At 40.2% G+C, this 12,859-nt stretch overlaps 1 protein-coding gene across 4 annotated transcripts in view; it reads left to right on the top strand.

The window, feature by feature from the left end:
• Positions 1-12,859, top strand: part of LAMA2 (laminin subunit alpha 2) — a 477,652-nt gene that overhangs the window by 173,265 nt on the left and 291,528 nt on the right. For all 4 annotated transcript variants that reach the window (XM_063124695.1, XM_063124694.1, XM_063124692.1 and 1 more), the window contains exons 5-9: positions 1,767-1,946; positions 8,006-8,095; positions 9,093-9,210; positions 11,270-11,448; positions 11,922-12,021. In XM_063124695.1, coding sequence (XP_062980765.1) covers positions 1,767-1,946; positions 8,006-8,095; positions 9,093-9,210; positions 11,270-11,448; positions 11,922-12,021 — 667 coding nt within the window. The remainder of the gene's footprint in view (positions 1-1,766; positions 1,947-8,005; positions 8,096-9,092; positions 9,211-11,269; positions 11,449-11,921; positions 12,022-12,859) is intronic.

Genomic DNA, 12,859 nt, shown 5'->3' with positions numbered 1-12,859 from the left:
TGTTTTGAAAAGCAAGTGAACCTAAATGCTTTGAGCAGCATAGCCAAACAGCTGGGATTTTTTTATATATATGTCAGAAACAACTTGGGAGTGTCTGTACTCAGTGGGATTTTCTGGCAAAGTATCTAACTTCAAATACCAAAACTGTGAGTAGGAAAAAAAGAAATGTTTTCTTAAATGCTTCATGAAGCTACCATATGGGTTATTGGTTAAAATAGGATCATATGCATGATTTTAAGAACAGAAATCTAAAATCTGAGTTTTCAAAAGCTTAAATGCTGGCAACATATTTTCAAGTGCAGTACAAGGTAAACCAGACAAACCAGAAAACAGATATTCTTCAAATTTTCATGTGGGGTCTAATCCATTCACATTTGAGTTGCTCAAAAATGAAAGTAATGAGACTTTAATGAAACAACGTTCAAAGTTCACTATAAAATTAAATTGCGTATCTGATATTAAAAAAACAATAACATAAAAGAAGATCCTTGGTGCTGGTGCACGGATGAATCTTATTGAGGTAGTGGTCCTGAAGTGGGTTTAAAACCTCCCCAGCTTTTAGCTTTACAGGTAAAAAGATAGGTACCTGCATAATGCCTTCCTTTTCCCCCAACAGGGAGTGGATTTGGGATACAGTGCAGAGGAGAATGATTAAATGCTTCCTTAGGAATATAAGAACATGCAAAGAGCCATGCTGGATCAGACCAAGGGTTCATCTAGTCTAGCGTTCTGTTCACGCAGTGGTGAATCAGCTCCCACAAGTTTTCTTTTCTAACTGCTGTCCTAATCCAGGTTGAGGGTTTGGGAGCTGCTTTTAATTTTAAAAACAAAAATGTTGGGTGATCCACTGGCGTTTCTTCTGTGTCATGCATAGATTGACCCTAAAATGCATAAGCCATACCTATGTGAGCTCTCTCTGAGAGACCTTGGAATAGTTTGATAATTGGTATGTCAAACATTTGGTCATAGTCATATGGCATAGTCATATGGTATAGTGAGTATTCGTTTTAATGTTTTATCAATGTTTTATATCAATGTCTTAGCCACTATTATGTATTTTACATTTATCGCTGTGTATTGTAATGAATCTAATGTCTGTCCCTGAGGGGGGCTGCCTCACAGCAGGGGGAGGGTCAGGTGTAGAACTATGACCCTTGACCTACAAAACTGTTGCAGCTTCTAACTGTATGGAGTTCAAAACTATAGGTAATCATATGGTTAAAATTTGCTTGCTGCAGTGCTGCATCATCATGGTGTTTAGTTGAAATCAATGAAATTGTATTGAAGCTATAAATGCTTAAATAGGTTGATTGGCCGCCATTTTGTTTCTAGAATTTTTTACTAAACTTAAAACCATCCCAGATTGAGGTAGAACAAATCCTAAACATTTCATAACAATCTGTTGCACCATTTTCAAACCCATCAAGGACATACAAACAAACATTTCTTGCATATGTATAGATTAATTAATTAAATACTTTTTTCTTTAAAACAAAAATAAAAAAACAAATCATCAAATCCTCCTCTTTTTGCATTTAACGTTCACTCTTACCCACTGAGATTTGATCACCCAGTTTACCCAGTACTATTTTAGAATGATGGAAGGAGAGGGCAGACAGACATATGTGAAAGAGCAGGACAATCTTTTAAAAGCAGATCTGTTTCACTATCACCATGCCTGAAGTGACATTGCAGTTCTAGTAGTTTTCAAAGGAGAAGTGAGAATTGTTACTTAATCTACACCTGTTGTTCTTCCCACTTTGTAGATTCACACATCTTTGATCAATGGACGACCAAGTGCAGATGATCCTTCTCCAGCCCTGCTAGAATTCACCTCAGCTCGCTACATTCGCCTGCGATATCAGAGAATACGGACACTGAATGCTGATTTAATGATGCTTGCACACAGAGATCTCATCGAAATTGACCCAATAGTTACAAGGAGGGTAAGTCCTGGCATGAAATGGTAGAATGGCTATTTGAATGAATGGAAGTGAAAATCAAGAAAACACACATACACACAAAGAAAAAAAACACTCTGTAAAAATCTTCCATACATGCACCTTCCACATTTATTTCATTTCTATACTGCCCAATAGCTGAATCCACATTTAGATTCTCCTTAGGATTGTCCTGCTAATTGTTCTAAGTTGGATGCCAATCTATTTAAACTGTTGGATCATTTCACAGAACCTTTATTGGGAAATGTTCTGATTTGAATTTCTTTGAAAGCCCACATCACTGTGATTGCTGCCGTTTCTATACCTGTCTTTCCCCCCCAATATCATCCCGGGATCATCCCTGTGAATACAAACGACACACAGGGGATCCGGGAACAGGCAGGGATGATCCCTCCATTTTCCTGGGATAATCCTTAGGTGTAGAAAGGGCCTGTGTTTGGATGACAGGATAACCAACAGTGGGTTAAATAATCAATGGTGGGTTATTGTGTTGTCTGTCAGGAGTTTTTCACACCATGGTTGGTTAGAAGACTGAAAGAACTGGGCATGTTTAGCCTGGAGAAGAGAAGATTGAGGGGAGACATGATAGCACTCTTCAAATACTTAAAAGGTTGTCACACAGAGGAGGGCCAGGATCTCTTCTCGATCCTCCCAGAGTGCAGGACACGGAATAATGGGCTCAAGTTACAGGAAGCCAGATTCCAGCTGGACATCAGGAAAAGCTTCCTGACTGTTAGAGCAGTGCGACGGTGGAATCAGTTACCTAGGGAGGTTGTGGGCTCTCCCACACTCGAGGCATTCAAGAGGCAGCTGGACAAGCATCTGTCAGGGATGCTTTAGGGTAGATTCCTGCATTGAGCAGGGGGTTGGACTCGATGGCCTTGTAGGCCCCCCTTCCAACTCTGCTATTCTATGATTTTATTTGGCCTAAATAACCAAAGCAAATAACCAATGTTGTGCAGAGCTGACTATTGTCTCAAGTGGCAGGCACTGTTGACTATTTCCTTGCACACAGTTGGTTATTTTCGGCGACTACAGAGTCCCCTGGTAAGAGTGGTGAAAGTGGCAGCTGCTGCTCTAGTCCAGCTGGCAGAACTCACTTTTGGGCAGCAATGGCTGATGGGATACCAGCAGGACTGAAGGGGGGGGAAGAGAGGGGATGTGTCAATCAAACACACTGTTGACTTAGGCCATAGTTAGACCTAAGGTTTACCCCAGGATTGTCCTGGGGTCAAACCTGTTCATCTAAGTGCCACACAGGGCATCCAGTGCTCGGGCAGGGACGAACCCGGGATGATCCTGGGATAAACCTTAGGTCTAGCTACGGCCTAATAGTCAATTTGATGCTGGCCTTAATCCACACCACAGTTGATTATAATCATGTCATGTGGGGAGTACCCCCTAGATAATCAACTGTGGAGTTGACTGTTAACGTACCAATTACTATTGTGTTGTATGAATGCACCCTGTCTCTTGCTTACTTTCCTTCAATTTCTGCCCTAGATATTTTTAACTGAAGGGGAGTATTTTTATTTAAATAAATACATAAAATCATCCTTTGGCATTTAAGCAGTTCTTCTGTCTTTTCAGTCATTTGCCTTCCTTTGTGTTGTAGAATGGGGAATAAAATAAAATAAAATATTTTGCTTACCTCTTTTGTTTAATGGGGTTATCAACATGGTATATCAGCAACAGTGCAGACTTGGTAGCTGAGATCTGCAGGATGTTCTGATACAGATGTTTCATCAGAGTCAGATACTCTTGATTATTGTGATGCTCCTCTACGTATCCTTTGGTTCTTTTGACATTCTCTAAGCAGCACTGCCACAACCGTGTTATATATTGAAAATTAACACTGAAATTAGTTCTTACTTAAAATTAAAAAGTGCAGTTGTTGTTTTCATGCCATTATAGATGTGATTTTTAATTCTGCTTGTCCATTCAATTGGAAAATGCAGCTGTAAGAGTCTACAGATTGCAGAGAGTATTGAGAATTCTATGACAAGTGCCTTGAGGGTACTTTCATACATGGCTCTAAAATACCCTTGTTGCTTCTGATGGACATATTTTAATGGCGACATTAAAATGGAGCTATTAAATTTGTAAACTTTTTGTATGCTGTCTTGAATACTATTATGGAAAGCTAGATAAGTTTTTTTTTAAAAGAAAGAAATAGATTTAAATAAATGGATAATGCAACTGTACTTTTATCCGTTGTTTTCACTGCTGCAGTTTCCACAGTAATGATGCTAGGTGTGGTTCATTTTTAAAAGCAGCTTGCTTTATATGAGTGAAAACTACAGAAATTTTATTATTATTATTATTATTATTATTATTATTATTATTTATTTATATAGCACCATCTATGTACATGTGCTGCTCATGCACTGGAGGACCCACCACTAGTGCAACGGGGAGCATGTGGTTCTTAAAGCAACTGGAAATGAATGGAACTTCTCATTTCTAGAATGGGGCAGGTCTGCAGAAACAATAGAGCTCATTTCCAGGGTTGATTTAGTTAGCGCTAACTCCCCATTGTGCTACCGGTGGGTTCACTGCTGCAACAGAATTTGTGGAAATGTAGCAGTTGTATTGGATACTGCCCATTGGTTCTGCAGTATATGAGATACCCATAGATGTGTGTAAAAATGTCTTTGGATTATGGTATGCAATTCAGGGAAATAGTTACATTTGATTCAAAAGATCATCCCTAGAAATTTGGGCATTTTGGGCCAAAACAAACATGATTTTAAATCCATATCTAACAGCTACATCTTTTTCTCTTCATTTTTACTCTAGTGTAGGTACAGGAGCCCAAATCTGGATCTTAAACCACTCTTAGAGCTTTGACTATGGGGCAATATATTATTATTATTATTATTATTAATAATAATAATAATAATAATCCCCCTACTCTCCATGCTACAGATGCTCTCCATGCTCTCCATGCCTCAATCTGGATCAGCCCCCTTGACCTACTCTAGGCTAAAAATGAAAAAAAGAGATACAGATTTAAAGGAATGTCTGTTTTGGCCCTTAATGTGGGTAGTGTGGAAGTTATAAATGTTCCATTCTTACAACAAGGTGTAACTTAAAGATAATAATTATTTACTACTTATGGCCATTTTTGCTATAAAACCAGGGTTAGGCAACTTGGTGCTTTCAACTGTGTTGGGCTACAACTCTCATAATCCCCGGTTCATTGGTCATGCTGGGAATTGGGTTATGGAGGTTGTAGTCCAAAGCATCTGGAGGGCACGAGGGTGCCTACCTGTGTTGTAGAGAACCATAGCATTTGAGGTCTTCGTCTTGTGCTGCATCTTCTCCTACATGGTGTTGACATAGAACACCTAAAGGGTACATAAAGTTAAACTTCATGAAACACTTATGAGAAATTTACAGGGACACGGCAGTGTCCTATAATGGGCTGTTTATTCCAACTTTAAAAGTCCCATTGTCTTCAGTGGGCCTTACTACCAAGTAAGTGTACTGAGGGTCTTATGTCTACCCAGAGTAAGTCCTGCTGGAGCGGATCTACACAGATATATAAAACGTCGTTTTTTGAGTCATTAAAAGTATTATTTTATTACGATTTTATACATCCCCAGGCACATGTATTTATTAATACGTTCCTTGCCGTTGTGTTGTCCATAGATATCTGCAATGTATTTTTCATTGTTCTTTTCTCAATTCCCCGTCTGCTTATTGTTCCTCCCACTTCCTCTTTTCTTCCATTGTCCCTCCTCCAAGAGAAATGGTGAAGGGTGGTGGTGGAAAGATTTCCCCTCTTTCCACACCTGGGAGCTTTTCCTAAGCTGGAGCCATGGAGGGAGGGAGGGAGCCTCCAGGCAGGGTTAGGGGATTTACTTTACTCAAAAGTAAATCCCATTGATTTCAACTGCTAATGTGACCTGCTGCCCCTTGGTCTGTGCTTGGAGGGGAGAGAAGGGGGGCTGGAAAGATTTCCCCTCTTTCTGCGCACTTTTCCTAAGCACGGACCAAGGGACAGCATGTCATGTTAGCAGTTGAAATCAATGGGATTTACTTTTGAATAAAGTAAATCCTCTAACCCTGCCTGGAGGCTCCCTCCCTCCCTCCATGGCTCCAGCTTAGGAAAAGCTCCCAGGTGTGGAAAGAGGGGAAATCTTTCCACCACCACCCTTCATCATTTCTCTTGGAGGAGGGAGTCTGCTTGGAGTCTCTCTCCCTGCTTGCTTGCATCTTCAGGTTCATGAACTACAGGTGTGCTGGTTCCCTTACTCAAAAGTAAATCCCATTGATTTCAACTGCTAAATCACATGCTGGCTTACCTTTGAGGAAAGCCCATTGAACAGAGAGAGTCTTACTTCTGAATAAACACATATAGAACAATGCCCATACATGGAAGGGGGAGGGAGGTTGTGGCTGCAAAGAGGAACACGAGGCAAGACTGAAAAAACAGCTGCAACTTTGGGCGGGAAAGAAAAGGAACACGCCCCTAGGAAACCGATAGACTTTAAAAAAAAAATAGAAAAAGAAAGAACGCTTAGGAACGATACAATTGAGCACATAACAGATCATACTACGACTTATAAGAATAACATCACAAAATAATACGACAGGAAGGGTAAGCGATAAAATGATAAAAGCCAAGCGTCATGTGGCGGAATAAGATGGAAAGCGCCATTAAAAATGTTTATAAGTGGTTTATCCACTTATATGTAGACCCGCTACTGGCTTTCCCGGAGCCTGCAAGGAAAAAGTACAGCAGATGCTAGCGGAATGTCGTTCCTCTGCAATTTCATATCACAATCCCAGCTTTACACATTTTGGATTTGAAACCATTAGGATTTATTCAAGCTTTTCTTTGATCTAGTTTATAACACAGTAAGTGGGGCAGTCAGTCACAGGAGACCTTCTGACTGTTGCTAAGGTCAAGGAATGCACAAACTTCTGGAACTGGCCAGCTTCAAGAAGAAGCCCATATACAGAATGAAAACAACAACTATAAATCCCACAATCATATTTATTTACAGTCTTAACACTTACAATTGGGTGTGTGGATAGATGATACTGTACAGAGTTGAGACTTTTGGATGAGAATTTCCATGCTTTTTGGTGGTTGGTTGAAAACTATAGAGCCTTAACATTGTTTTGTAAACCGTAGGTTTTTTTGTTTTATGTAGATATTAGGCTACAAGCCTAAGTATACTTACATATAAGTAAAGCTCACTGATATATCAGGTTTGATTCCAAGTGCCCCTTTTGTGAACAGAAAGGCTCCTTCTGTTTACAGAAAGGTCTGATATTCAGCTGAAGCTCCTACTGGAGGAAGGAGGAGTCATTTTAATAAATTCCCCATCCCAGGTAACCACTGCTGTCAGGGAAGGAGGAATTGATTAAAATAATATCCCTCCCTACGGAGACTCCCCCAACAATGAAGAATGGCTTTTCAGAGGCACATGTGGCTGCAGGAGGGAAACAGGACTGGCTAAAATCACCCTACTTTTTCCAATGGGAGCATCCTATGAGTAGATATCCATGCACAGGAACTGGACTCAACAACAGTTCCTCTGACTTGCACTACTGGAACCTCAGTGCTTTCCCTCCAGTGTAGTACTATTTTCCCTGGTGGTACGACATTATCCACATAAACTACCATTGCTTGCTCTCAACTTTTTCTGGGAGGCATGGGAAAGAATTGGAAAAGTGGTAAAATAAGTTGTTTTCATTTCATGGGAGGAAAATAAAAGAGAATGAGGTGGAAATTGGGGGTGGGAATTTGATATGTGTTTAGCTTTTCGTCAGGCCTTTGTGACTTGTGAGTACACTATAGGGGTGAGGGAGTCCTACAGTTCTTTCATCCAAGGACCTAGAAAACATGTTGTTTTGAACCTTTAAAAGGCCTGTATTTCACTTATTTTTGTGTTTTTTTTATTTTCATATTATTTTTCTCCTTTACCATTAGGAAGCTTTCAGCAATGCAACAAAATAGGTGATAAGTATGTATTTGCAGTCTGCAATATAATCACAATTTCATTTATTTATTTTGTTTTTATTTGCAGTATTACTATTCTATAAAAGATATATCCGTTGGAGGAATGTGCATTTGTTATGGCCATGCAAAGGCATGCCCACTGAATCCAGCTACAAATGTATGTATTTTTTAAAACTCTCTCACTGTTAACATTTTAAAAATAGCCTCTTCTTTTACACTGACCTCTAACATCTATAGAGCCTTGTGTGGCACAGAGTGGTAAGCGGCAGTTACTGCAGCCGAAACTCTCCCCAAGGCCTGAGTTCGATCTCAGCGGAAGCTGGTTCTCAGGCAGCCGGCTCAGGTTGACTCATCCTTCCATCCTTCCGAGGTTGGTAAAATGAGTACCCAGCTAGCTGGGGGAAAGGTAACTGCAACTGGGGAAGGCAATGGCAAACCACCCCGCTACAAAGTCTGCCAAGAAAACGTCAGCGAAAGCAGGCGTCCCTCTAGGAGTCAGCAATGACTCAAGTGCTTGCACGAGAGGTTCCTTTCCTTTCCTAACATCTATACCTGTTTTTAACAATTCAGTTAGCCCCCTCTTCTCCCCAGACACCCAAGTTTTAGTGGTTTCTCAGCTTTTAAGGCCTCTAGTCTTAGTTACTGGAAGTGGGCCTGTTTAAATGACACTTCAGGCTGTGGTTGCACCAACCACAAGCCATGCTGTCGCACACAACACTAAGCCATGGTTAGAGCCACTAACCCTGCTGCAGATTGTGGTTAGTGAGTGTGCAGGGTTTAGCAAACGCATTGTACAAGACGCCTTAAACCATGCTGCTTGACCAAAAGCCTTAACCAGCAGGGTTTAAGGTGTCTTCTGAACAGGCCTAGTAAGAGCTATATGCTTGTATTTTGTTCCTGCTTCTTTGGCCTTTAGCTCCACCCACCACTGGAATGTGGCCTCCAACGGAATGTGGCCCTTGGGCTGAAAGAGGTTCTGCATCCAGATATAAACCACACCTGCTCCTTCCTCTCTGCATAGACCTGCTATGTCCATTTGCATATCCCTATCCCATCTGAAATGTTACCAAGAGAAACTTGCTTATATTTTCTGATTGTCTAGGATTTTTAGCTGCTCTTATGTCTTTACCTTTTTTTTTTAACAATTCAATTAGAGATCTTCTTGTGAATGTGAACACAACACCTGTGGAGAAAGCTGTGATCAGTGTTGCCCTGGATTTAATCAGAAGCCTTGGCAAGCTGGGACCTTCCTTGTAAAGCACGAGTGTGAAGGTAATGGAAAGAATACATTAGATGTTGTTTATGACATTTGACAAAAACATGAGACTATCTACATATTCATAACAATATATCCAGGTCTGGCCCTGCATGCTGTCTGCCTAGGAACTATGTGTAAGCTGCTCTGGCCTTCTTGGGGCCAGAGATAAATAAATGGAGATAAATAAATAAACATCAGAAATTACTATTGCCTCTGATAGTGACCCGAACTACACCAAGCAGTATATGACACTTTGAAAACGGTTCGAAAACTGTATATGGAGTGTGTCCTGGGCCCCAACAGCTCTCACTACTGTTATAAACTGTTTTAAAGATCCTGCCAGTGACTCCTGTTTAAATAAATATTTTTAAAATCCTTTGCCATTTCTATGGATTCATGAAATTGTTCTGAACCAATGCCTGGGCACGGTAATGGACTGGATGAGGGCTAACAAACTGAGACTCAATCCAGATAAGACGGAGGTACTATTAGCTGGTGGTTCATCTGTCTGGCAAGGTGATGTTTGCCCTGTCCTGGATGGGGTTGCACTCTCCCTAAAGGATCGGCTCCATAGTTTGGGGGTGCTCTTGGATCCAGAACTGTCACTTGAGGCACAGGTGAACTCAGTGGCAAAGAGCACCTTTTATCAGCTTAGGTTGATATACCAACTTCGCCCTTATCTGGACAGAAATAGCCTAGCTACAGTTATCCATGCTCTGATAACCTCTCGTTTGGATTACTGCAATGCGTTATGGCTGCCTTTGAAAACGGTCCAGAAACTTCAGCTGGTACAAAACAGGGTAGCTCGATTATTAACAGTGACTGGCCGGCGAGATCATATCGTGCCAGTCCTTCTACAACTTCATTGGCTGCCAGTCCAGGTCCGGGCCTGATTCAAAGTGCTGGTATTAACATTCAGAGCCCTAAACGGTTTGGGGCCAGGTTATTTGAAGGAATGCCTCCTCCCATATGTGCCTGCCCGGACCTTAAGATCATCCACAGGGATCTTTCTCCGTGAGCCCCTGCTGAAGGAAGTGAAGTAGGTGGCTACTAGGAGGAGGGCTTTCTCTGCTGTGGCACCCTGGTTGTGGAACGAGCTCCCCAGAGAGGTTCGCTTGGCACCTACATTGTTGTCTTTCCTTCACCAGCTGAAGACCTTTTTATTTTCTCAGTATTTTAACACCTAATTTTACTTAAATTTAAACTTTGCTGTTTTAATCTCATATATTAACCTATATTAATTTTTGCTGTGTGGTTTTATTCTGGTTGTGCTTTATATATTGTATTTCGTATGTGTGTTTTAAATTTGTTGGTTGTTTTTATGCTCTTCATGGTTTTTAATTTTTGTGAACCGCCCAGAGAGCTTCAGCTATTGGGCGGAATAAAAATGTAATAAATAAATAAATAAACTATCTGGATATATATTTCCTTTTGGAAATATAGGGCACTTTAAAGTCCCATTCATTTCAATAGGATAAATTTAGACATATCATTGCACTGAAAACATTGGGACTTATGAGTGATTATCCCTGGTTGGGTTGTACCCTTTCAAGTTTGCTTATTTTTTGTGTTCACACAGCAAATGTTCCTATTAAATACAAGTCTAGTAAATAAGTGTGAGCAACTATATTTTCTTTCAAAGTTGAGCCATTCTTAATAATAGTGAAGTACATTTCCTTAAATCATGGCCTTCTATTAATCAACGTTTTCATGAAAAACCACTATACTTAGAAAAATGCTGTGTGCCTGTGCTGGTTTTAACAAGGTAGTTTGTACTTTAGACATGTCAATGTCTGGAAAAGGCATTGAATACTGTCCATCTACTAACAAAATGATTTGAAAAGGAATTGTCCGGACGAATGCTTCAACATCATTTATGAGTGGGCCCTTATTCATTTAAAGAGCAGAAAAAGCCCTGTGTTTGGGAGTCATTGAGGCCATTTGTTTCAATGTGCACAACACAAGTGTCAAAATGATGAAAGAATGTTGTTAATACTCCAGTAAAAATGTTGTTTCTACATGTCTGCAGACTGGATGTGATGTTTGCTAATATACTTTTTTATCTTTCCTCAGCCTGCAATTGTCATGGGAAAGCTGAAGAATGTTACTATGATCAGACTGTGGCCGACGGAAAGCAGAGTCTGAATATCCGTGGGGAATATATTGGGGGTGGAGTGTGTATTAACTGTACACAAAACACTGCAGGGATCAACTGTGAAACCTGCATTGATGGGTACTTCAGGCCAAAAGGGGTAAAGTATGCACCATCTTATCTTCTGTAGTCTAAGGCATCATTTCAGTGACAGGTGTTACCTTATTAAATGGAAAAGACACACTTTTGATCGCGTTTTTATGAAGGTTAACTTCTAATTTTTACAGCCCACTAGTTGCCTTTCACAGTGGGAAATCTGTAAAAGAAAGATTTGCAAGGATATGAAAGTAAATTTTGTTGCTATGAAAGAATGACTAGAGGGTCAGGGCCTCCAGCTAATATTTCAGTTTGAACTGACAGAGAATGTAATTCTGTAAACCCTGCTTTTCTATCAGTAGGGGCATGTTGTTTTTCAGAGCAAGGAAATATTATTGTAATCACCAATGAGGCGAGAGCCAGGGAAAGAGATTGCGGAATAAAGTACAGGGTAGTTCTTGGGTTTCCTTATTTTGTAAAGTTGTATTGTCAGGAAATTTAGCTTGCAATTGTATTGCCTTTTCCTTGCTTATACAGATGCTACCAGGCGACCGCAACCCGTGCCGGCAATGTAATTGCCAGTCCATTGGCTGTTTAGATGGCACTTGTGTCAAGGATGAAAAACATGCTTCAGGAGGTGAGATTTTTGACTAGGTTGCAGTGTTAAACATTATGTACCACTTTGTTAAAATGAATGTTGAATAGTAACCTCTTTTCGCTATGCCAGTCCTTTCAGAAATATCATCTCACAGGAGACCTTTTCAAATCTGCTTGCCTGTGTTCTTGCAGAGCTCTCCCTTGGAGACCTAAGATATTTTTTTCCTGCTGTTTCCTCTTATGCTCTCTTTCAGTTCTTTTTGTTGTGACATTTGCAGGGGGGGGGGGCAAGGGGGAATCTCTCCCCTATGGACTTTTAATTTTTCTTGTTTTCTCCCTCTTTTCCTCTTGTTATTTTTGGAAAAGTATTGTTCAAGGTTCTGTACAAAAATGCACACAGAATATGTATCCAACTGTTTCCCCTAGTGTGCACTCCATATTCTCTCCTAGAAAAAGAGTTGTACATCTGAACCATGTATTTGCATCCTTGTGAAGGTTTTTTTTATCCTATTGCCAAGAGCAAGGAGACTTCTCCTCTGGAGAGAGTGATTAGAAATAATTTAAATCCCCAGTATTCTCTTCTCCATTCTTATTTGCACTTGAAAAAACAGAATAAGGCCTTTTATAATGTGTCACATATATCTGCCTGTTTATTAACTGTATAGAGTTAGAAGTGTAAGAGTTGTGATCTGATAAGCTGTAAGTAGTTTATATTGTAGCCTGGAAAGAGCTGAGTGTAATGTTAGGTCTTGTTATTGCTAACATTAGATTGGAGTGGCAGAAGGCTTACAATGACTTTTTTTTTTTGTGGGACAGATAATACCAATAACAGATACTGTTCATTTTGAACACATAAGTGGATGTATGGAAATATTTAA

Source organism: Elgaria multicarinata, chromosome 4 (genome assembly GCF_023053635.1).
Source record: "Elgaria multicarinata webbii isolate HBS135686 ecotype San Diego chromosome 4, rElgMul1.1.pri, whole genome shotgun sequence".
In the NCBI taxonomy this organism is placed as follows: Eukaryota; Metazoa; Chordata; class Lepidosauria; order Squamata; family Anguidae; genus Elgaria; species Elgaria multicarinata.
This window is presented reverse-complemented; position numbering and strand designations above follow the sequence as displayed.